This window comes from Tiliqua scincoides, chromosome 5 (assembly GCF_035046505.1).
Source record: "Tiliqua scincoides isolate rTilSci1 chromosome 5, rTilSci1.hap2, whole genome shotgun sequence".
NCBI classification, from domain to species: domain Eukaryota; kingdom Metazoa; phylum Chordata; class Lepidosauria; order Squamata; family Scincidae; genus Tiliqua; species Tiliqua scincoides.
This window is the reverse complement of record NC_089825.1, coordinates 94,775,687-94,800,666: the sequence shown is the minus strand read 5'-3', so window position 1 is coordinate 94,800,666 and position 24,980 is coordinate 94,775,687. Positions and strand designations below refer to the sequence as shown.

Here is a 24,980-nt window from a genome sequence, read left to right as displayed (position 1 = left end):
GGCCAGCCTGATGTTAGGATTGGGCTGTTGGTCCCCCCCCCCAGCTTGGTTCCCCCAACTTTTACACTTCCCATCATCTCAACACTGAACACTGTATATGTTTTATTCCTCTGATATGATCATTCCACAATGTGGGTGACACATCCGACAATGACATGCAGAAAAACTCTCTGATGCCTGTCATTCAAGGAGCAATATCTTATGGCTGCAGCAATACCAGCGTGGCCTTTATATTTTAGTAGTTTATTTGAAAAGTGAGATTTGTTTTCCCCTGCAGGAAAGCTGAGGCCACCTTTGAAGTGGCCCTGAAGTTGCCTGATCTTCCTGCCTCTGATGCATCTCTCACAGTTTCAATATCAGATTTCTGTCTTCCAGGTTTGTATTAAATTATTGACATTATTCTTGGTGAGCTCTGTATGACATGCAACTATTACTTTAGACATGGTTTCTAAACCCCACCATGCACAATCCGAACTACTGAGCCCCAACTGAGATACAAATATGCTGCTTTGTGCCCCAGTATAATACCGTATAGATGTAGATAGAGAAAAACATGCAAAAACATTTAATAACTTCTCCTCTCTGTTATCAGGCTCTTGGAATTGAGATCTGCTCTTAGAACAATAATATAGCATTTGGGGAGAAAAATACAGATCAGGAGGCCAGTGTTGGAAGTCAAGATGGCAAAGACCTCCACGGCCACCACAGCTTTGCCCTTGGTGCTGAGGTAAGCAGGAATGAAGGAGATCCACACACTGCAAAAGACCAACATGCTGAAGGTGATCAGTTTGGCTTCATTGAATGTGTCAGGTAGTTTTCTGGCAAAGAAAGCCACAGAGAAGCTGATGATGGACAGAATACCAACATAGCCCAGAACAGAGTAGAACATGATGATTGATCCTTCATTGCATTCCATGATGATTTGCCCAGAATGGGAATGCATGTCAGTATCTGGAAATGGAGGGGAGGTTGACAGCCACCCAATGCAAATCCCCACTTGGATGAGGGAGCAGGAAAGGACAATAGAGTTGGCCACTTTCTTCCCTAGCCATTTCCTCATTCTGTTGCCTGGCTGAGTGGCCATGAAGGCCAAGACCACAGTGATGGTTTTGGCCAACACACAAGAAACAGCCACAGAGAAAATGATGCCAAAAACCAGTTGCCGAAGAAGGCAGGACACCTTGTCAGGCTTCCCAATGAAGAGTAAGGAGGAAAGGTAGCAAAGCAGGATGGCACCAAGAAGAACACAGGTGAGACTCTGGTTGTTGGCTTTGACAATGGGGGTATTCCAGTTCTTCAGAAAGATGAGTATCACCACACCTGTGATGACAGTAAAGGACAAAGCCACAGAAACCAAAACGATTCCCAAGGGCTCTCCATAGTTTAGGAAGCTGATAACCTTGGGGATACACTGGTCTTTGTTCTTGTTTGGATATTGATCTTCTAGGCATTTGACACATTGAACTGCATCTGAAAGAGCCAAGCAGAGAATCAGCATGCACTAGAGGCAGCAGGCATGCCAACATCCTACTCCCCTTCCTGGCCCTGTTCCAGCATCTGGGTCTAATGGGACTTGCACCAGCAAAATGAATGGTGTAGGTCCAAGTAAACCAATTAGGACAGCAAATGTTTCCCCAGGTCAAGATAATAAATGTCCCTTTACCTAGAGGAGATATCTGGGGCTGTCCTGTCCCTCGACCCCCCTACCACATGCCACAACATGCAGTGCACATGAAGACTTGTCTTTGATCCAAGAAATGTTTGCAAACATTTCCACACAACTCTGTGCTCTTGGACTTACCGGTCTCGTTTGCTATCATGTCTTCTGGACATGGAGTACACTCATAGCAACAAACTGGTTTTCCCTTTTGAACTCTCTTGCTCTGTCCAATATGGCAGCTTTGGACACACGTTGAATGGGGCGGAATCTAAGAATGGGAAAAGGGGAGGTAATTTTGGTGCAGTTTGGTGATGGACCTTTTCGGTCCTCAAATCTATATAAGATGCTTTCTTGTTCGTCATGCAATATCCAAAAGTTCAAAAGAGAACCCAGATATAAGATCAAATGCATCTGTATTCGACTTGGATCCAAAGTTGCCCTCTCTCTGCCCTTCAGAAAAGGTAAGTCATGGATGTGCATGTTACAGTGATATTGCCTGAAATGATATTTTGGATTTAAATATGGGGACAGTGTGCTTTGGTTTCAGAAGCTGGACTTAAGACAAGAGGCATCACATCCATAAGTCTAAAGGGGAGGGATTTAATTCGTAAGTGTTGTAACCTCACCACCACCACCCTTCTATCAGTCTATCTTGAAAAGAGATGCCTTGCTTTATTGGACAATTCCATGTTCATTCCATGTACACACCTCAATTGCATGACACATTTGACCTGCTGAAGAACTATCACCTCTTTGGAACCTTCTGACTGAGAGCGAACCATTTGTTAGCATTATAACAGAAGGATCTGTTTACACTAGTCTCCACTGATTCACTGCTAATACAGGGGTCCATGTTTAAAATTCCTTGTAACAAGGACTAAAAGGGCCAAAATCCCATTTCCTACCTTTGCGCTGTGAAACCACACAAATTGCAAGTTTCTCAGGATGAAAGATAGCTTTGAAGACCCACTTCTGGGTCTGTCACTCCAGAATGCATTGCTTATAGATGCTATACCTCATTTAGCCACTAGGTGGGGTGAATAATGGAATAAAATGGAATAATTTCATTCCATTCGATTCCATTATTCACCCCATCTAATGGCTGAATGTGGTATGGCATCTTTACCAATGCTTTCTGGGGTAACCATGGAGGAGCAAGAAACCTGAGAGTTTTAAAGCTATTTTTCCACTGATTTGGTATCCACTGAGCGTTCCGGAACAGAACCACAGTGGATGATGAGACACGACCTGTATTGATGCATATTTCAAAATACACCCATTAAGAATTAATGGTACAAGAGGACTTGAACTTGGGGTGTTCCAAGCACTTTTCGATCTCGACCTTTTGCTGCATATACGGTATTATTGGGGCATCTGCCCATGATGGAGGCAGTGAGTGTTCCTCCATTACTCATTCCTGTTGGCACTCACAGGTGTATTTCCAGCAGTGGCCATTAATTCCAGCAGTGCCAGGCACAGGTAAGAAACAGTTCCCTTACTTGAGGAGGCCTCCTGATTGCCCTCTGCCATCATTGGATCCAGTGCTTGACTTCATTACATGGCTGCAGAATAGCAGGGGTAAAACTGAGGCACTAGGTAGCAGCAACTGCAACTCAAGTTGTACATTTTATTGCTACCTGTTGAAATCTGCTATTCCACATGATGGTCTCATCACTGATGGTAAAGTGTTGATCTGATGAAATCTTCCCAACTCGGACCGCCAGGACGGACTGATTGGGGAAAAAGATCCAGTTGATGAGATCAAATCCAAAGGATAATTCCTCGTTCGCAAGCGAGATCTCCTGCCCAGCATCATTGTTAAAGCGGACATGTTTGAGTAAAGAGTGCCACTAATTTGGGAGAGAATATTGAAGAATTTACAGTCAAATCCTTCAGTACCAACAGCATACTCTCACATTCAGAACACTACCAAACAAACTGCCCCAAATTCTTCCAAACTGTAATGCACAAACTATGACAATGAGTACAGCCAATTTCTCTCAGCTTCTTCTCAGCTGGAAAGCAAAAGGACATTTTCCATTTTTTATGAATTCTTTTAGTTTGATCCAACTCAATCAGAGGGTTCCAATAAGGTCCATGGTCATGTCCTTGTAGATGGTTTGTTTCTGCAAACTTAAATATCTCCCTGTTCCTCCACGATGGAACCAAACACAGTTGCCACAGCTTTGCTAAGGGGTTTTTAATACAAGCCATGGCTTGATGCAGATTTGCTTGAGCAGCTGGCCCATCAAAAGTGCCTACGGAGCAGAGCCAGACAAGGACAACTACTCAAGAAGTAATACTCATTCAGCTCCGTTACAGCTTTCTCCCTACTAAGCATTAGGAATTGCATAAAATCTTGCAATATAGTGAGGAATATACCTGCCAAGGTTCAATACTTGCATGTCTGAATTGGCCTCTCTCTACCGCTGTTATTTTCCTGGACCTATCTATGGCATGTAAAGCATGTGCTACAGCATAAAGAGCATTGTAGACCTGGTAGCTCTGCCAACTCATTTCTGTCTCAAATGAAGATGCAGGCAGGCTGTCCAGCTTCTCTTCTCCTCTACACTGTTTGCAATCATGTAGGCTGCCTCTCTTACAATTCTTAAATGTTAATTGACAGAAATGACAGAGAAAGTGTTCCAGTGATGAATCCGGCTTGAAGCTCAGGTGGAAGTTCTTGAATCTGGGAACTGCATCTGTGGAGACTGAGAAAGATAAAGTACCATTTAAAGTCCTTGTATGGTAGAAAGCTCCAGGGGCACCATCTCTGTTGAAGTCCCATTGAGGGGGTGTGATCCAAACCTTCCCTTTATTGGACTTGAATTGAAGATCACCTCCATAAAAGATTATCATTACAGCAAACAATGATTGAGAAATCCCATGGACAATAATTACATTAATTTCAGTCATGAAAAGGCTTGAATTTATCTTACGAAGACTAGAAAAGCGTTTATCCAGAGAAAACAAATCCTGTATTTCAACTATTCCCAAGGAAGCCACACAAATGCCATTCTGGGCAAATAATGGTGCCAGCTTCTGCAGAAAGCTTTCTCCAGTATCATCATCTGGCAGAATGAGGCCAATCCATGTCCACCCAAAATGCAGTAGCAGCTGAACTATTCCTGCTTGCAGAGTCCCTTCTTTGGGTGCCCTCCAGTAGACAGAAGGGAATTCTTTTCTAGTGGGTGGAGCCTCATATGCCCCACAAGTGAGCTAATGGGAAAAATATATGACTCATCAGTGCTTGGAAAACTTCCTGCAACTTTAAAACTAATGCAATTCTCATCAGTAGTAAGATTCAGAGATTTGCTTATTGATTCTATTTGATAGATACTAAATAGCTTTCGGCAGCTGGACCCCTGCAGCTCAGCAGCGACACCACGAACGTGACACAACAAACAGTGATACAAGGTTTGGTCAGCGGGCAAAGCCCCAAAGTATGCTTTTCTGCACATAAAATGCCCTCCTGTCCACTCTGAGCCTCTTACTGGTGTGCGGTTCAGCGTATCTGGCCTCCCAACCCAGAAGTAACTGGCCATGATGTCATTGCCAGTTACGTCCAGTGGTATTTCAAATAGGTGGACCTTGTAAAGCGGTATGGGGAGGACAAACCTGGAGAAACACTGGCATAGATGACATCAGAAGAAAGACTCTTGTCACACCACCCTGCAACCCAAGGGAGGCACAGTTTTAAAGCATGCTGTAGCATGTATGCAAAGGCATAGCAAAAACTGGGGGAAAGAGGATGACATGTGCAGCACAGATTTGAAAAAGAAAGAAAAATAAAAGACATCAGCCAGTACCCAGATCAGTGGAAGACTACTCCACAACAACCTTTATGAATGCCAAACGCCATACCCTCTTTTGCGCCCTCCAAACTGGACTCATTTGAATCAACACCAATTGTGAAGGATGGCTGGTAAGGACAATTTAAGCATACCATTGGAGTCTGAGTACAGGTTGAGCCTCATTATTCGCATGGGTTGTATTCCAAGCGTTCACGTGGCTGGCAAAAAACGGACTATAGCAAATCAATTTGAAAAACAAAGTTTCTTTGCTCCGGTGATTTAAAAACAGCCTTGCTGACCTTTGTGATGTAAGATTAGAGTCATTAAGAAGACAATCCATCAATCATTCATCCTCCAAGTACTTCAACCAGCCCCTCCCTTCACCAAAGCAAAGTGATCACCATTCTTTCACGTGCTCAGTGGGAAGGGAGGGGTCGCCTGGAGAGAGAAGGATTGAAGGATTGTCAGCCAGCTGCCCTCTCTCTCTCTCTCTCTCTCTCATTAAGGACTGTTCTATTTTTTAAACTGATTTTAATGGAGTGCATTTTCCCCCTTCTGCAGGCATCAGCATGTTCCTTCTCATTTGCAGTGGCCATTCATGTTGAGTCAAATCCGTGTATAACTACAATCCGTGTATAACCTGTACATGATTATAGAGTTATGGAGAGCATGCAGTTACACACTTTGGGGTCAGGATGGAGGGTAGGAGCTGAGTGTTGTACTCTGGGTTCCTGAGATAGGATGGGTCACCACTCCAGCAGTTATTCAAGCCATTCTGGATTGTCATTCCAAGGCAACTCCTTAAAACACCTCTGAAAAGGTGGTTGTCAGAGTCTTCACACATACAACTAACAGGCACAGCACCAATGCCATGTTCTTGGGGGACTCGGGCAAAGTACTGCAGTGAACCCCAATAACACCCTCCAGTCACTGATGAGACTGTGGATGCTCCTGTGCAGAGCACTCGGCCCACAACCCATGCTGTCTGGCCCTTGACTCCACCCCTCACTAGTGATTAGAAGCGCCTCAAAGGATACCTGAATAGCCATCATACTCCATCCATACAGGATTACCAATGCACATACCTGGGGATTCTTATAGAGGCTCAGAATGGTGGCCATTTGAATGACATGGTCTACAGTAAGCCCTGCAATGACAGGCAAGACATTCCCTTTGCTTCCACACTTGTAGTTAGGTATCTTCCTTTGCTGTTGGAAGAGGAGATCTAGGGTGGCCTTGTATGTTACCATGTCATTGAAGAAGTTGTCATAGATATTAAACCCCAGGGTCACATTGGGCAAGAGGTTGGGATTCCTATTGATCTCCTCAATGGTGAAAATGAAGGAGAAGAGACGTTGATAATGTTTGGGTTGTATTCTGCAAAAAAATTGACATTGAGGCTCAGGCACTGATTGATAATACCTACTGCACTGAAACTAGCACCGCCTATACCAGTGTACAGAAAATCTCTAGCACAATGAGAATAGGGGGCAGTTGTTTCCCAGAATTCCAGAACCTCACTGATGCCTCAATAATTATTGAAGGTGGTGGGCATTTTCCATGCTGAACAGCCTCCAGTTTTCACCATACCACAGTGTTTTGTGGTGGTCCAGCATGTTAGGATATGTGAAAAGTAAATCCACTTTCCCTAGTAGTGCAAATTCAAAAGTACAGCAAGAGTAGAAAGCATGATGCGAGGGGGATGAAGAGTGAAACAGGATGGACTACAGTAGAGAAGCTGTATAGGGGGAAACAAAAACATTTGTGCTCAAATCCTATTCTCCCCGTCACAGACAGAACTAGTGGCGTCTCTAGGGTTCACGTCACCCGGTGTGGGAGGCCAACGCGTCACCCCCAGGCAGTGGGCAAGGCAACTCTCCAGGGCAACTCTACCATTGCCCCGCCCCCACTGGTTTTTTTGGCTATACCTTTTGATAGAATAATGATACTTCAACGTAGTTTGTTTCATTGCATTCTGCATGAAATTATGCATTAAATGATATATAACGTTACAAACTGTGATTCTAGTGATTTTGGTCACTAGTAGTGTCACCTCCCCCCCCCCCCGGGGAGGTTTCTGTCCCCCTGGGGGACAACTTAGTAACACCTTATTGGAGCAGTTCTCAAATGTTTAGCACTGGGACCCACTTTTCAGAATGACAATCTGTCCAGGACCCATCATAAAGCATATTAAAATAAATAGTTATAAATAATAAGTAAAACAAATAATTAAATCAGGGAAGCCAGCCCTGTTCCACCAAGTCAATTTTCTCTGTGGCTGGCCTGCAATAATACCCCCTCCCCCAAAAAGAATCAGTAAGTTTTTCACCCCTACCCAGTACCCATTTCCATTTAAGTTCTTATATTTCAAGCATATTACTGTCAGGACCCACCTGGGTTTACAAGTCTGACAGGCCAATCTTATGCCTGTCTACTCAGAAGTAAGTCCCATTATAGTCAGTGGGGCTTACTCCCAGGAAAGTGCAGATAGGATTACAACCTAAAGCAGACAAAATTCACCTTACCCTCTCAAGCCCCTGTTTCATTTTTTTTATGGGGGAGGAGGCTGCCTTCTGGAGCATTTGTTGAGCTCCAGTTGCATCAAATCAGGAGCATTCTGGTGGCCTCACATTCACCTTTGCCTGGCCTGACCACCAGCCAAGGCATGTTGGCTTACTCATGAGTAAACACGACTGTGTGGCTTAGTTTCTCTTTCCATAGGGTGCAATAAATTAATCAACTTGGAGGGAGGGACCTCCTTCTCAGGTGTTTTTGGGGGCTGGATTCATTGGAACAGGACCATTTTGGTGTTGTTGGATTCCTCTCAGCATACCCTTTCTGATGGACTAAGGCAAGTTCATCTGCTCACAAGTAAACATGTGATATGGCTCGGTTTCACTTTCCATTGGGCTCCATGCATTTTTTGTTTTCAGGGTTTTTGCCAATAACTTTTGATGTAAAGGAGATATTTCAATCTGGATTTTTGCACTGCATTCCACTGGAAATCCCGCATCCAACTGTATATAACATGATGGGGTTACTCCTAACCACCGTGATTTATCGCATCACCCCCCCGAGTGCATGTCACCCCCCCTTGCACGTCACCCAGTGCGGCCCACACCACCCACAACCCCCTAGTGATGCCACTGAACAGAACAGATTCTGGTGGTGGAAGTGGAAGGGTGCCAGCAGAAGTGATGCTCCCCCATCAAGCACTGCAAGATCCTCTGTTTTCCAAGCACTGGACAGTAAGAAAAGGACTGGATTCTCACCTTCCAGGAAGACTTGATTGGGTCATGTCAAGCGCTTCACAAGAGAATGACAACACTGAGTTAGCTCAGGGCTTCATTGTCCATTCTTTGCACCTGACTGGGAAAGGGTTGGTGGTGGGAGTCAGAAGCCTAAGGAAGTTGCTTTCTTGCAGAGCATGAACCTCCTGTTCTGGGGCAGTGCTTTGCAAGGCAGACAAAATGACTTCAGGCCAGGTGTGGCTGCTTTGGAAATTGCTATGTGACTTCTCCAAGAAACAAAGTAGAAGGTGGGTGGGAATGAATCAAGTCAATCTTGACATTGAATTGCCATCAACCCAAGAGGATCTAAGCCTTGCATAGGCACTGTGCAAGCCTAGTACATACCCTGGGCAAGAAGCATGTGTTTCAAGCCCCAAGTGCTTTGATAGTGTAACAGGGTCATTAGGAAAGTGTAACCTGGTCATTAGGAAAGAGATTGAGAATAAGTCTTCCAATTATATAATAGCCCTGAATAAAACGGTGGTGCAGTCATTTCCTGGAAATTTACTCCAGTCAATTTATTCCAGTGAAATTTATTTACTCCAATTTACTCCAGTGAAATTTATTCCAGTCATTTACTGGAAATCTAGACAATTATCCATATCTGGTGTACAGCTTAGCTCACCAAACTGCAAAAGGATTTGCAGATCTGTAAATGGTACAAATGGTGGTAATAAACATGCACTGTGAGTTTGAGTGTCTTCCTTATGAGGAAGGCCCAGAGAGATGTGGGTATAGCAGATGGGGGGAAATGGCAATGAATGGGGATCAAATATTGAAATTTGTACAATTTGTAAGGTGTGGAGAGGAAAGAGAAGTCTGCTCCCCCCTCATGCTACTGAAACCAGGAGCCGTCCAGTGAAATGGATTGGCAGAAGATTTAAGAAAGGGAGTCTATGAATGAGTGTTAGTCACAATGTCTGTGTGCTTCTTTGCAGTTGCAGCTGCAGTGTGCCTCAGAAGGTTAGTTCCAGGGGGGTAGTATCTCTCCTGCCTTTCACTCCTGCTTCTGGGACCCCCAGGGCAGATGCAGGATCACTGTGGGAAAGAGGACACTGCTTTTGATCTGATCCAGCATGGCCCTTCTTAATACATAGGCAGCCTTTTCCCCCCTGAAAATTGATTACTTCATTCAGATTACTTCTGAATACTCCAAAAGAGAGTTTGGATCAGGGTCATCTTCACAGCGTAAAGATGTGAAGAGGATACAGTTCCTTTACCACCTGCATTATAGGTAGAAATTCAACTTTGTCAGAAATGATCCATCATGTGAAAAGCTGCTACTGTTAAAATTTCACCACATGCTCTCAAGCCCCAGCATCATCTGAAAGACAGCATTAGAGCTAGCAAAGATTACAGAACTTACAGAATAGCGCTTGTCTTCACTGTTGGCGGTCTCTGAAAGTCATTGGCAGACCTTTCGGTTTGTAGAAAAGATAGGATCCCACTGATTATAGCATCTCCTGACTGCTGCAGATTATTTTCAATCCTGCAATTATTATGCCAAACATCTGAACATGCAGCTGAAGGCAGAAGAAGAAGCAAGAAGAGCAAAAAGAGCCTCTGAGCTGCAAAAAGGAGCCAAATCCAGTCACAGCTGCACATCCTCACTACAGTTCTTGCCACACTAATCTCTATGGCAGGCACCTTGCAAGGACTCTGCTAAGGAGGCCCATGGAAGCAGCAGATTATGTTCCCAGGGATTCTGCTTGAAAGCCTTAGCCTGTGTAGTGAACTGCTGATCAACACAAGTTTTCTAATAAACTCATCTGAAAAAGTCAGTTCAAAATAAAACCATCCATGTTTTAAATCTGGATTATTATTTTTTTCCATTACTAGCTCTACAAGAAAGAAAATCACAGTGATCTAGATAATTACAGAGTACAGAAGCAGTTCCCTGGTGACCTGGATTCTCAGTGCAATTGGAAAGAAAAAAAATAATCAGTGTTTGTGAGAATCAAAGTAGGCAAGATTTTGTGTGGCTGCTGGAGTGTATCCTGGGTGAATGCAAGTTGACCAAGAGGAGCAGTGGTTTGTGTGCTTACACTGTATAACTTTATTGCTGCCTAACGGCCAAATCCTATCCAACTTTCCAGCACTGGTACAGCCATGCCCATGAGATATGCGCTGCATCTTGTGGTAGGGGGACAGCCACGGAGGCCCCCTCCAGGTAAAGGAAAGTTTGTTCTCTTTCCTCGAGACTGCATTGAGGCTGCACTGGCACTGGAAAGTTGGATAGGATTGGGCCCCTTGGTCCTTGGGTATGCAGGAATGAAGGAGATCCATACACTGCAAAAGACCAACATGCTGAAGGTGATCAGTTTGGCTTCATTGAAAGTGTCAGGTAGTTTTCTGGCAAAGAAAGGCACAGAGAAGCTGGTGATGGCCAGAATACCTACATAGCCCACTATACAGTAGAATGTGATGATGGACCCTTCATTCCATTCCATGATGATTTGCCCAGAATGGGAGTGCATGTCAGTGTCTGGAAATGGAGGAGAGTTTTACAACCATGCAGTGCAAATCCCCACTTGGATGAGGGGGCAGGAAAAGACAATGGAGTTGGCCACTTTTCCCCCAGCCATTTCTTCATGTTGCTGCCTGGCTGTGTGGCCATGAAGGCCAGGGTGACTAAGATAGTTTTGGCCAACACTGAAAGAACAGCCTGAGAGAAAATACTGCCAAAAGCCATTTGCCGGAGGAGTCAGGACACCTTGCCAGGCTTGGCAATGAAGAGCAGGGAAGAAAGGTAGCAAAGCAGGATGGAGCTAAGAAGAACACTGCTGAGACTTGGGTTGTTGGCTCTGACAATGGGGGTGTTCCAGTTCTTCAGAAAGATTAGTATCACCAAACCTGTGGTCACAGTAAAGGACAAAACTACAGAAACCAAAATGATCCCCACCTTTGTAACTTAAGAAAGTAATGACCTTGGGGACTGTCACCTAGGCCCAGCCCGGGTGGCCCGGAATTTCTCAGGAGCAGGGGTCTCCTCAGGGGTAGGGGCCTCCTCGGGAGTAAGACCTAAGCACTCTCAGGACTGTGGTCCCAGGCAAGACACCTCCCTGGGAGTAGGACCTAGTGCCTCCTGGGAGCAGCCAGCAGTCACGTGGGCATTAGGGGTGGGGCTGGCCCAGCCCAAGGCTGGTTTCATAAGGAGGCTGGACAGCCTAGAGACAGGTGGCTCCTCTCCAGTTGGGAGCAGGTTTGAAGGGAAGGCCAAAGGGGGTAGCCAACCCAGCCTTATGCAGATGATCCAGGCCCTGAAGGAAACTTGGCTTACCTTGGCCCTGGAGAGAGGGGTCAGGGGCTGGGAACTCCCTGATCCTAGGCCTGCCCAGGCCCAGGGGGTGATAGCAGGAGAGGTGGGGTTGCAGAACCAGGGACCTGGTACCAACTACCTCCACTGGAGGCCAGCTGATCGAGGGGCAAGCCCGGAGGTACTGGGGGCCCTCCTGAGGACAGCTAAGCTGACCCCAGACAACAGCACTGCAGCCCTTGTGAACCCATACCCCTGGCCGACAGGCACCAGCCAGAGAGCTCTGCCTGAAACCTCAAGGGGTCGGGAAGGAGCGGGGAACGAACCTATCATGCGCTGACAATACGAGTCTGTGTAAGCCAATGGGGCCTGTGATGTAACAGGCCCCATGAATGTCAAGAGTTTGACGCGAGTAAACAGTCTGTGCAAAACAGCTATGTCTGCCTCCCGTCCTTCTTTCTGCCGACAACCGACTTGCCTCAACAGGGTAAGCTCCCCGCGCTCAGTCACACACCAAGGGGCAGGGTCTTCACCCGCCATGGCCATTACAGGGACACAGGGGTCTTTGTTCTTCTTTGGATCTTCAAAACGATTCCCAAGGTCTCTCCATAGTTTACAAAGCTGTTAACCTTGGGGATACACTGGACTTGGTTCTTCTTTGGATATTGATCTTCTGGGCATTTGACACAATGAATTGCATCTGAAAGAGACAAATAGAGAGTCAACAGGTGTCTTTCATATAGTACTTGATTCCTTAGGAAGCCAGAGAAAAAGAGGTGCCATGCTAGAAAGGAATGATTTTTTTCCTGTTTGGCAATGTTCATTTGATGGGAATGACTCGAATCCAGCAAAGGCAGCAGCAGGATTACAGGTGCATAACTGTATGATGGGAAGCCCAATCCTACCCTGCACTGGAACAGGCAGATTGACTGGTTTGTACTGTAGGCCATGCAGGTTAGGAGGTGGCTGGAGAGCAATCCAGGCCAAGCAGATATTTTTCCCCTTACCACATATTGAACCCCAACCACCCATATGTGGCTACACAGATCTGCACGTTTAGTTCTGGAGTCTCACATTTTGTATTCTCTTCCTACTTGGCTTCCAAATGTCCTTTGCATATTTCAGTTCCCATTCTGTTGTTCTTTATCTTTGGGAGAACACAACTTGAATGAGTTACAGTACTTGTCTATTCAAACCCTGGTGTGTGGTGGGCTGAACAAGGGATGGTTTGGGCAGGAGGGGGGAGGACTTTGGTGGTAGGAGTGCCTACCAACATCCCATCCCTCTTTTCTCAGCCTGACACACACCCCTCCCAGGCTCCTCTACCATTTAAATATCTGATATAGGTCAGAGGTGACCCACTGGCAGTCAGGTAGCTTATGGGAAGATAGGGTGAAAATCATTGGTACTTACCTCACCTGGGTCATTTGATTGCTCCCCCCAGGACAGAATGCAATGCCAGCTCTGTCAGACTGGGCTAGAAATGTCATTATAACATTTTATAAATCAAAGACTGAAAGGAAATTTTTTGTCAATAGGAGAGAACTTGTAAAAAATAACTAAAATGTTCAGGGAAGAGACGACCATATGAGGACTTGTAGTTGGGCAAATAAATATTTGCAAAAGTTTCTACACAGCTTTGTGCACATGGGCTTACCGGTCTGGTTCGCTGTCATGCCTTCCGGACATGGAGTATTATTATTATTATTATTATTATTATTATTATTATTAACAGTATTTATATACCGCATTTCAACTAAAAGTTCACAAAGCGGTTTACAGAGAAAAATCAAATAACTAAATGGCTCCCTGTCCCAAAAGGGCTCACAATCTAAAAAGATGCAAATGAATACCAGCAGACAGCCACTAGAACAGACACTGCTGGGGTGAGGTGGGCCAGTTACTCTCCCCCTGCTAAAAAAAGGAGCACCCACTTGAAAAAGTGCCTCTTACCCAATTAGCAGGAGTACACTCATAGCAACAAACTGGTTTTCCTTCTTGAACTCTCTTGCTCTCTCCCACACAGCAGCTTTTGACACATTTTGAATGGGGAGGCATCTAAGAATGGAAAATGGGGACATCACTGAATCTGCCTGCTTCGTTGGAAAATTCCATGTTCATTCCATGAACACACCTCCATTGCACCACACATTTTGCCTTCTGAAGAACTGCCTAAGAACTCTTAGGAACTGCCTGACTTACAGCAAACAATTTCTTAGCAAAACAAAAGAAGGATCCTTAATACTTTTACTCATTTCTATGTTAATTCCTATTGAACTATACCTCTTGCTATTTCACAGTGGCTGATTGTCATTTATTGCCCTCTCCCAACATTGGATACAGCATGTGGCTTCATGACATGGTTGTGGATTGGCACCAGTAGCAGGGGTAAAATTGGGGCACTAGATAATAGCACCTGCAACTCAAGTTGTATACTTTATTTCTACCTGATGAAATCTGCCATTCCACAGGATGGCATCATCACTGATGGTAAAGTGTTGGCCTGATGAAATTGTTCCATCTCGGAGTTGCAGGAAGGATTTTTTGGGGAGAAAGATCCAGTTGATGAGATCAAATCCAAATGATGATTCCTCATCTGCAAGCCAGACCTCTTGCCCAGCCTCATTGTTAAAGTGGACATGTTTGATGAAAGAGTGCCACCAATGTGGGAGAGAATGTTGAAGGTTCAGTCAAATCCTTCAGCACAAATTATATACTCTCACATCCAGTTGACTACCATCAATACTTTCCCAAACTCTTCCAAACTAATGTGCACCAATTATGAGAATTGCAGTCGATTTCTCTCAGCTTCCTCTAATCTTCCAGCCATATGGAAATTTCCCACTTTCTATGAATTTTTTACTTTGTTTCTCTACATAGAGGGATACAAAGAAAACCATGAAAGTGACAAGGTGGATGCGTTCATTCAGCAAATGTCTCTTTCTCCTCATTCCTCCTCTATGGAACCCAACACTGTGTTCACAGTTTTCCTAAGAGGTTTTTCCTTAAGGTCATACCTTGAAACATATTTGCCTATCTAGGGCACATAGTTCATCTCATTCATCCACATACCAGAGCCTGGAAACACAACTACTCAGAAGTAGTGCCCACTATGGAAAAGATTGAAGCTATCTATGTTAGGGAGGATTTCTGAAATTAAGATGGATGTATTACCAAAACTGTTGTTTCTCTTCCGGACTATACCAGTTTTATTCTCGGATAAACCATTTAAAGAATGGCAGAAAGATATGACAAAATGTATATGGCAAGGGAAAAAATCCAAGAGTAAGATTTTGCTAGATGCAAAAGAAAGAGGAGGTTTAGGGTTGCCAGTTTTGAAAATGTATTATGCATCATGTTGTTTTTTGTGGATGAAAGAATGGTTGTTACTGCAAAATAGAAACATGTTGGCAACCTTCAGTGTCGAAAGACTATGGTATCGCGCTCTGAATGGTGGTTCTGGAACAGCGTCTAGTGTGGCTGAAAAGGCCGATTCGGGAGTGACAATCCCTTCCACACTGGGAGCAAGTGCAGTCTGTCCCTGGTCTGTCTCCCTGGCTATGGGACTTCCTTCTTTGCCTCTTTGCCTCAGACTGTTGGGAGAGGGAGGGATTGCAGAGGCTGAGCAGGAAGGAGGCAAATGGAAGTGTGCAGAGGGGGAGGGGGAGAGGGAGGGATTGCAGAGGCTGAGCAGGAAGGAGGCAAATGGAAGTGTGCAGAGGGGGAGGGGGAGAGGGAGGGATTGCAGAGGCTGAGCAGGGAGGAGGCAAAAGGAAGTGTGCAGAGGGGGAGGGGGAGAGGGAGGGATTGCAGAGGCTGAGCAGGGAGGAGGCAAATGGAAGTGTGCAGAGGGGGAGGGGGAGAGGGAGGGATTGCAGAGGCTGAGCAGGAAGGAGGCAAATGGAAGTGTGCAGAGGGGGAGGGGGAGAGGGAGGGATTGCAGAGGCTGAGCAGGAAGGAGGCAAATGGAAGTGTGCAGAGGGGGAGGGGGAGAGGGAGGGATTGCAGAGGCTGAGCAGGGAGGAGGCAAAAGGAAGTGTGCAGAGGGGGAGGGGGAGAGGGAGGGATTGCAGAGGCTGAGCAGGGAGGAGGCAAATGGAAGTGTGCAGAGGGGGAGGGGGAGAGGGAGGGATTGCAGAGGCTGAGCAGGGAGGAGGCAAATGGAAGTGTGCAGAGGGGGAGGGGGAGAGGGAGGGATTGCAGAGGCTGAGCAGGGAGGAGGCAAATGGAAGTGTGCAGAGGGGGAGGGGGAGAGGGAGGGATTGCAGAGGCTGAGCAGGAAGGAGGCAAATGGAAGTGTGCAGAGGGGGAGGGGGAGAGGGAGGGATTGCAGAGGCTGAGCAGGAAGGAGGCAAATGGAAGTGTGCAGAGGGGGAGGGGGAGAGGGAGGGATTGCAGAGGCTGAGCAGGGAGGAGGCAAAAGGAAGTGTGCAGAGGGGGAGGGGGAGAGGGAGGGATTGCAGAGGCTGAGCAGGGAGGAGGCAAATGGAAGTGTGCAGAGGGGGAGGGGGAGGGGGAGAGGGAGGGATTGCAGAGGCTGAGCAGGGAGGAGGCAAACGGAAGTATTGCTCTCCCTCTGCAATACCGGGTAGATGGGACTCGTCAGCCTAGGAAGGCAGCTCATCTAAGAGAAGGAAACTCTGACCTCAAACCTCCACTGCCTTGTGGCTACATCCAGTTGTGGAAAAGGCTTCAGGAGTCAACCTCAAGGCAAAATAGAAAACTGCTGAATCTATTAAGATTTGGTTGGCATGGATTTTTATGGTATGATAAAGTGAAAGTACAGGTCAAATTTAAGAATCATTATGTTAGACATGCTTTGTGGAGGATATGGAACGGATATAAAAATAGGTTTTACAGCAAAATTCCATTATCGACTTCACCACCAGAAGCACACTTTCAATTGACTACAGTACAGGGAGATAAATGGTTATTATATAGAATGAATGAAATACTTATAACATTTATAAATGTTTATTTATAAAATTTGCAAATGTTTTCAGTGTCTACAATCTGCATCTTAAAGGGAAAGGTCATGAGTCATCCAGTCCAGTAGTCTCTTTTTCTTCTAGTGGGCATAAGAAGCCTAAATGGCTTGTTTCACCTTGAGAGCATAGTACTCCAGGACACTGTCAGTTCTTTGCAAGGCAGACAAACTACTTTGTGCAAGGTATGGCCACTTGGGAAATGAGGAGGAGGGATTAGAAAGGAGCTAAGCCTGGCCTAAAGAGCATGCAAGCCTAGCACTCACCCTAGGCAAGAGGCACATGACAAGGGCAACCAAAGAAACAGGGCAACCACATATCAGGGCCAATGGGAAAGGGCTCAAGAGTAGAACTCCTCTGAATATAACGTCCCTCTATAAATCTAGAGTGCTGTCATATTTATAATGCTGTGTACAGTTTTGGTCACCATATCTCCTAGGATTTGTAAAGGTAAAAACAGTGCAAAAGACATCAATAAAAATTAGCAGTGAGCTTCCCTTCAAAGGTATTAGCATGGACTAGAGGCAACTAATGAGGGATATTAATGAGATTTCTATCATGATGAAAAAGACAGGGAAAGAATGGAAAGAGAAAACAAATCTCCTTCTCGAACTGCTAGGACCAGGGTCCATCCAGTGAAACTGATTGGCAAGAGATAGGCCAATGGAGGTAGAGCTCTAAAAGAATACAGAACTCACAAAAAACATTTTATCTTCATAGGGGGTGGTGTCTGAAAGTCATTGGCAGACCTTATGGATTGTATTAAAGACAGGACCCCACCAACATTAGCGTCTCCTGACCTACGCAGAGTTTTTCCAACTGTACAGTCAGCGTGCATATCCTCTGGACATACAGGTGAAGGCAGCAGCAGCAGCAGCAAGAAGAGCAAAAACAGCCACCAGGCTGCAGGTTGATGCCTAAGCCAGTCACAGCTGCACACCCACATTCCTTCCTACACTTCCTGCTGCACTAATGTGTATGGCAGGCACCCTGCAAGAACTTTGCTAAAGAGCCATATGGAAGCAGAATTGTGTTCCCACAGATTCTGCTCAGAAGCCTTTGCCTGTGTGGTGAACTGAGCAAATACCGGACAAATCCTGGGTGCTCAAGGGAGAAATGCAAGTCTTCTGAGTAGCAGTTTGGAATGGAATCACCAACATTTTCATCTGAATCCATTTGGTCTTAGAAACCACCAAGAAGGAAAATCACAGTGATCCAGATAATGTCAGAGGATATTAGCAATTCCTCCCTGATGGCCTAATTCTTTGTGCCACTCTAAAGACAGACATGTTTGTAAGTACCAAAGTAGGCAAAACTTCCTGGGGCTTGTTATGGTGACTGCTATAATTCATTGTGCCATTTGAAAGTAAAGCCTTTGTGGAGGTTTCTCTAGAGCAGGGTTTCTCAAACTGGGGGTTGTGAGCCCACTACTCATTTTACTTTATTAGTAGCCCACCTATCTAAGGAAAATGGCATGATTTCAGTGCTTGCTGCATTCTCAGAAAAGCACTTCCTGCTTGATGATGTCACTTCGCACCATGACATCACTTCCAGTTAAATGACATCACTTCCAGTGTGTCCCAGGCAGATTGGCATTCTAAAAAGTTGTCCTTGTGCTAAAAGTTTGGGAACCACTGATCTAGAGGTTGTAATGTTATCAGCTGAATTAGTTTTGTGGAGTGAGACAAAGTGCCTTTGCCATTGTCCCAGTTGAGATCACCATGTGTTCCATCTCAGTGGCTGCAGATGAAACAAGGAGGACAAAGTGCATAACCACAGGCCAAGTCACACATGGTGCTAAAAGTCATTCCTCAGTCTTGTGTGTTGCTCATATAACTTCTGCCTTCTCTGTACTAGTGTGAGGTCCTTCTGTGCTATGCTGGGGGGAAGTGAGATATGGCTGACCTTGCTTTGCTGTTTCAGTAGCTTAGCTCAGGAGTGTCCAACATAAGTCCCACAGGCTGGAAATGTCCCCCTTGAAAATTGGGCTCTCCCAACACCACCATTAGCTGCTCTCAGCTGCTGAGCTTCCGTGTTGCATTGGCAGAAGCTGCATGGCTGAAAGGGTCACACTGGGAGAGGCCACTTATCATGAGGGCCACCCTTTCAGCAGCATCACTTCTGCCAAGGTGCTGGAAGGGAGAGGCTGAAGGAGGCCATAGGTGGTGGGAAACAGAATGAGGGGAGAAACCGACCTAGAAGAGTGAGAAATTATCATGCAGGCATTCTTTCAGCACCTGTCAACTGCTGACCTGTGAAGTGATACCTTGGAAGAAGCGGTGCTGCTGAGAGGTTGGCCCACATGATAATTGGGTGAATTATTTTGAAGATATGGTCAAGATTTGCATATTGTCTCTTCTATCATTTGCAGGTAATTAGTTCCTAAGTGAGGAAGTGCTTATTTCTAGGTCCCTCCTCTTTAATGACGTCACCTCCTGCTTAGTGACATCACTTCCAGTTCTCAGCAGGCATTGTGGATGCTATTCAGCCCTCTGTATGAAACAAGTTTGACACCAGTGGCATAGCTCAGAGGGCGATGTGACAGCCATGGAATCTTATCACAGCAGAGTCACACAGCAGAGCTTGGTTACCCCCACAAAAATTGAGCAGTGGGGGCCAGGCGACAGCAGCTTCCACTGGAGCCCTGGAGGTGGTCAGTTGGGACAGGTGGGGGAAGAATGGGGTCGTTGGTGGTTAAAACGGAACAGGAAGAGGGGTAGGGTTAGGAGTTTGTCAGTGGCAGGAAAGGGGCAGGTATCAGTGGCAGCAACTATGCCGACATCCCATTCCAACTCAACTCAAACGCTTCCACACAGATCTGTGCACTTGGACTTACCGGTCTGGTTTGCCATCATGCCTTCTGGACACGGAGTACACTCATAGCAACAAACTGGTTTTACCTCTTGAACTCTCTTGCTCTCTCCAACATGGCAGCTTTGGACACACGTTGAATGGGGTGGAATCTGAGAATGGAAAATGGGCACATCTTGGTTCAGTTTGGCATTGAAGCATATCTGTCCTCAAAGCTGTATAGGAGGATTTCTTGTTCTGAATGCAATGCCAGACCATTCAGAAGAGTGTCTGGTTATATGCGCAAATATTTGGCTTGGCTGGGATACCAAACTGCCCTCTTTCTGCCCTTCACAAAATGTATGACTTGGATGTGCGTGTTACTGCAATATTGCCTGAAAGGATTTTTTGGATTTAAATATGGGAACAGGATGCTGGGTGCCTTAGTTTCAGAAACTGGACTTAAGACAAGAGGCCTCACATTCACAAGGCCAAAGGGAGGAATAATTTGTAAGTGCAGTAACCCCACCCACTATCCACCTGGCTTAAAAGGAGCTGCCTGAAAATTCCATGTTCAACTGTACCATTGACCACTACACAAGACCTCCATGTGAACATATTAATCCATATAAAAAATGACACCCAATAACAATGAATGGTATAAGAGGATTTGAACTTGGGGTGAACATGAATTTGAATTTGAACATGGAAATTTGCCATTTTTAATTATGGACTTTTCCCATTTTAAGGATTTTTTCTTTAAAGTTTGTTTCTCTACATAGTGGGTTCCAACAAGGTCTATGGTAATAATATGGTGGATGGTTTGAGTCAGCAAAAATTTATATCTCACCATTCCTCTACCATGGAAGAAAACATTGTCCACAGCTTTCCGAAGAGGTTTTACATTCAGGCCGTGGCTTGATGCAGACTTGCTTAGCTAGAGGAAGCAGCCCATCAAATGTGCCTGCAGACCAGAACCAGGAAATACAGCTAATTAGAAGTCATGCCAATTAAGCTCAGTAACAGCTTTCCCCCTAGTAAGCACCTGAGTTTGCCTAAAAATCATGCAAAGCGAAAAGAATATACCTGCCAAGGTTCAATATTTACATGTTTGAATTGACCTCTGTCCACCATTGTTCTTTTCCTGGACAGATATATGGCATGAAAAACATGTGCTACAGCATAAAGAGCATTGTAGACCTGGTAGCTCTGCCCACTCATTTCCATTTCAAATAGAGATGCAGGCAGGCTCTCCAGCTTCTCTTCTCCTGTGCAGTGTTTACAATCATCTACATTTCCATTCGCACAACACTGAAATGTGCACTGAAAGAAAAAGCAGAGAAAACATGCCATTGACGGATCAGGTTTGAAGTCCTGGAGGAAGTTCTTGAATCTGGGAACTGCATTTATGGAGACTGAGAAAGATAAAGTGCCATGGACAGTCATTATATAGTAGAAAGGTCCAGAGCCAAGACTGTTGATGAAGTTCCATTGAGGGGGTGTGATCCAAACCTTCCCTATATGGGACTTGAGTAGAAATTCATTTTGATTAAAGACTATCATTAAAACATACAAAGATAGAGAATCCCCCTGGACCATAACCATATTGACTTCAGTCAAGAAAAGGCTTGAATTTATCTTGTGTAGACTGGGAGGGTCTTGACCCTGATCTTTATCAAATTTATCCATCATTTCAGTTCTTTCCAAGAAAGCCGCACATATGCCACTCTGGGCAAGTCAGCATCTGCAGAAAGCTTTCTCCAGTATCATCATGTGACACAATGAGTCCAATCCATGTCCATGTGAAACACAGCAGTAGCCAAACTCTTCCTTTGTGCAGAGTCCCTTCCCAGGGTGCCATCCAGTAGACAGAAGGGACATTTTTTCCAGTTAGTGGAGCCTCATAAGCCCCACAAGTGAACTAATGGGGGGAAAAAATATGACTCATCAGTGCTTGGAAAAACTTCCTGTAACTTTTAAACCAATGAAAATCTTTCCAGAATTAAGATTTAGACTTTGGCTTATTGAATATCTTTGATATGTGCTGAACAAGGTATCTTTGATATACAGTATTCTCAAGTGAAAATGTTAATAAATGAGGTACAAAAGCTGTGGCCTCAACCAAACTTGAGTTTTTATAATGAGTAATACATGTGATTCTGATGGAGCTGTTTTTTCTACTTCAGATATCGAAAGCTAAAATTTTTTAGATTGTATCAAAAGAACGATCATAATGGTTATGGATTTTTGAAATAGGTGAGAAATTAAATATCATCCTTATATGGATATTTCTGGAAGTCTTAGATAATGGAATGCAAATATTTCAAAAAACCGCATGCAAATCAAGGCAGATGCTACAAACAAATCTATGTTTTATGCATTCAAGAACATCCAAAGCATTTAAAGCTTCCGAAAAGTTGTGTTCACTAACCACTGCCCAGTCATGTGCACTGCAGTCTTCATGTGCACTGTATGTTCTGGCACATGGAGGGGTTGTCGAGGGACAGGACAGCCCCAGATATCTCCTGTAGGTAAAGGGACATTTACTATCTTCCCCTGGGGAAGCATCTGTTGTCCTGATTGGTTTACTTGGACCTACACCATCCATTTTGCTGGTGCAAGTCCCATTAGACCCAGATGCTGGAACAGGGCCAGGAAGGGGAGTAGGATGTTGGCATGCCTGCTGCCTCTAGTGCATGCTGATTCTCTGCTTGGCTCTTTCAGATGCAGTTCAATGTGTCAAATGCCTAGAAGATCAATATCCAAACAAGAACCAAGACCAGTGTATCCCCAAGGTTATCAGCTTCTTAAACTATGGAGAGCCCTTGGGAATTGTTTTGGTTTCTGTGGCTTTGTCCTTTACTGTCATCACAGGTGTGGTGATACTCATCTTTCTGAAGAACTGGAGCACCCCCATTGTCAAAGCCAACAACCAGAGTCTCACCTGTGTTCTTCTTGGTTCCATCCTGCTTTGCTACCTTTCCTCCTTACTCTTCATTGGGAAGCCTGACAAGGTGTCCTGCCTTCTTCGGCAACTGGTTTTTGGCATCATTTTCTCTGTGGCTGTTTCTTGTGTGTTGGCCAAAACCATCACTGTGGTCTTGGCCTTCATGGCCACTCAGCCAGGCAACAGAATGAGGAAATGGCTAGGGAAGAAAGCGGCCAACTCTATTGTCCTTTCCTGCTCCCTCATCCAAGTGGGGATTTGCATTGGGTGGCTGTCAACCTCCCCTCCATTTCCAGATACTGACATGCATTCCCATTCTGGGCAAATCATCATGGAATGCAATGAAGGGTCAATCATCATGTTCTACTCTGTTCTGGGCTATGTTGGTATTCTGTCCATCATCAGCTTCTCTGTGGCTTTCTTTGCCAGAAAACTACCTGACACATTCAATGAAGCCAAACTGATCACCTTCAGCATGTTGGTCTTTTGCAGTGTGTGGATCTCCTTCATTCCTGCTTACCTCAGCACCAAGGGCAAAGCTGTGGTGGCTGTGAAGGTCTTTGCCATCTTGGCTTCCAACACTGGCCTCCTGATCTGTATTTTTCTCCCCAAATGCTATATTATTGTTCTAAGAGCAGATCTCAATTCCAAGAGCCTGATAACAGAGAGAAGAAGTGATTAAATGTTTTTGCATGTTTTTCTCTATATACATTTATACGGTATTATTACTGGGGCGCAAAGCAGCATATTTATATCTCAGTTGGGGCTTAGTAGTTTGGATTGTGCATGCTGGGGTTTAGAAACCATGTCTAAAGTAATAGTTGCATGTCATACAGAGCTCATCAAGAATAATGTCAATAATTTAATACAAACCTGGAAGACAGAAATCTGATATTGAAACTGTGAGAGATGCATCTGAGGCAGGAAGATCAGGCAACTTCAGGGCCACTTGAAAGGTGGCCTCAGCTTTCCTGCAGGGGAAAAAAAAATCTCACTTTTCAAATAAACTACTGAAATATAAAGGCCACGCTGCTATTGCTGCAGCCATAAGATTTTGCTCCTTGAATGACAGGCATCAGAGAGTTTTTCTGCATGTCATTGTCGTATGTGTCCCCGACATTGTGGAATGATCATATCAGTGGAATAAAACATATACAGTGTTCAGTGTTGAGATGATGGGGAGTGTAAAAGTTGGGGTCCAAATTGGGGGGAACCAACAGCCCTATCCTACCATCAGGCTGGCCAGTCCAAAATTGCTTACCAGTCATGCAGCCCAACTGAGGGTATTGCAAAATGCAACGCTGTATGTTGCATGACTAGGCTGTTGCGAGAAAAGGCAAGCACTGCTAGGTGCATGGCAGGGGCCTCCCTGGATGGGATGCCCAGATGCAGGGGATGGACAGGGTGGATAGGGAGATGCTCTTTACACTCTTACATAACACCAGAACCAGGGGACATCCACTAAAATTGAGTGTTGGGAGAGTTAGAACAGACAAGAGAAAATATTTCTTTACACAGCGTGTGATTGGTCTGTGGAACTCCTTGCCACAGGATGTGGTGACAGCATCTGGCCTGGACGCCTTTAAAAAGAGATTGGACAAGTTTCTGGAGGAAACATCCATTATGGGGTACAAGCCATGATGTGTATGCGCAACCTCCTGATTTTAGAAATGGGCTATGTCAGAAGGCCAGATGCAAGGGAGGGCACCAGGATGAGGTCTCTTGTTATCTGGTGTGCTCCCTGGGGCATTTGGTGGGCCGCTGTTAGATACAGGAAGCTGGACTAGATGGGCCTATGGCCTGATCCAGTGGGGCTGTTCTTATGTTCTTATGGACCCTCCTGCACTGACACATCAATGCAGGGGTGAGCCATGGGCAGGGAGAATGAGGGAGTGGGGGTGCTGGTGGTTATCTGTAGGGGGAGAGGGATGAACCATGACTAACCCCTTCCCATCCTCAATTTGTGCTCCTTCCCGCCCCAACCTCCACCCTGCTCCTCCCCTGCCCAGTTCTGCCCACAGCCATCCATCTGCCCCTCTGCTTACTTACCTCAGTTGCGGTCACTCACTGCTTGCTGTGGTGGTCTGGCTGCACCAAGTTCCATATTGCCATTTGTGACAACCATAAAGTACTTTGCCCTGCAGGATTCCTACAGCATAATGCCAGGTTGGGGCCTTAGATTGGGGTCAGGTTGGGGTTAGGGTCAAGTTGGGGTCAGGTTGGGGCCTTAGAATTTTTTGGAAATCCTTCCTGCAACA

The 24,980-nt window shown here is 45.3% G+C and overlaps 1 protein-coding gene across 1 annotated transcript; it reads right to left on the bottom strand.

Moving 5' to 3' along the window:
- Nucleotides 1-565: 565 nt before the first annotated feature.
- Nucleotides 566-23,289, bottom strand: LOC136652382 (vomeronasal type-2 receptor 26-like). Its single transcript, XM_066629319.1, has 5 exons — nt 23,243-23,289; nt 6,540-6,831; nt 3,298-3,510; nt 1,802-1,928; nt 566-1,470 (listed from the first exon to the last, which is right to left on the bottom strand). The coding sequence occupies exons 1-5, from the start codon at nt 23,287-23,289 to the stop codon at nt 566-568; spliced, it is 1,584 nt and encodes a 527-aa protein (XP_066485416.1).
- Between the last annotated feature and the right edge of the window lie 1,691 nt (nt 23,290-24,980).

Coding starts and splice junctions, on each gene's coding strand:
- LOC136652382 (XM_066629319.1), bottom strand. CDS start 23,289: ATGGCAAAGACCTTCACAGCCACCACAGCTTTGCCCTTGGTGCTGAG. Junction 3,511..6,539: donor GCCTCTATAAGAATCCCCAG/GTATGTGCATTG, acceptor CTCCCAAATTAG/TGGCACTCTTTACTCAAACA. Junction 1,929..3,297: donor GGAATAGCAGATTTCAACAG/GTAGCAATAAAA, acceptor TCCCATTCTTAG/ATTCCGCCCCATTCAACGTG.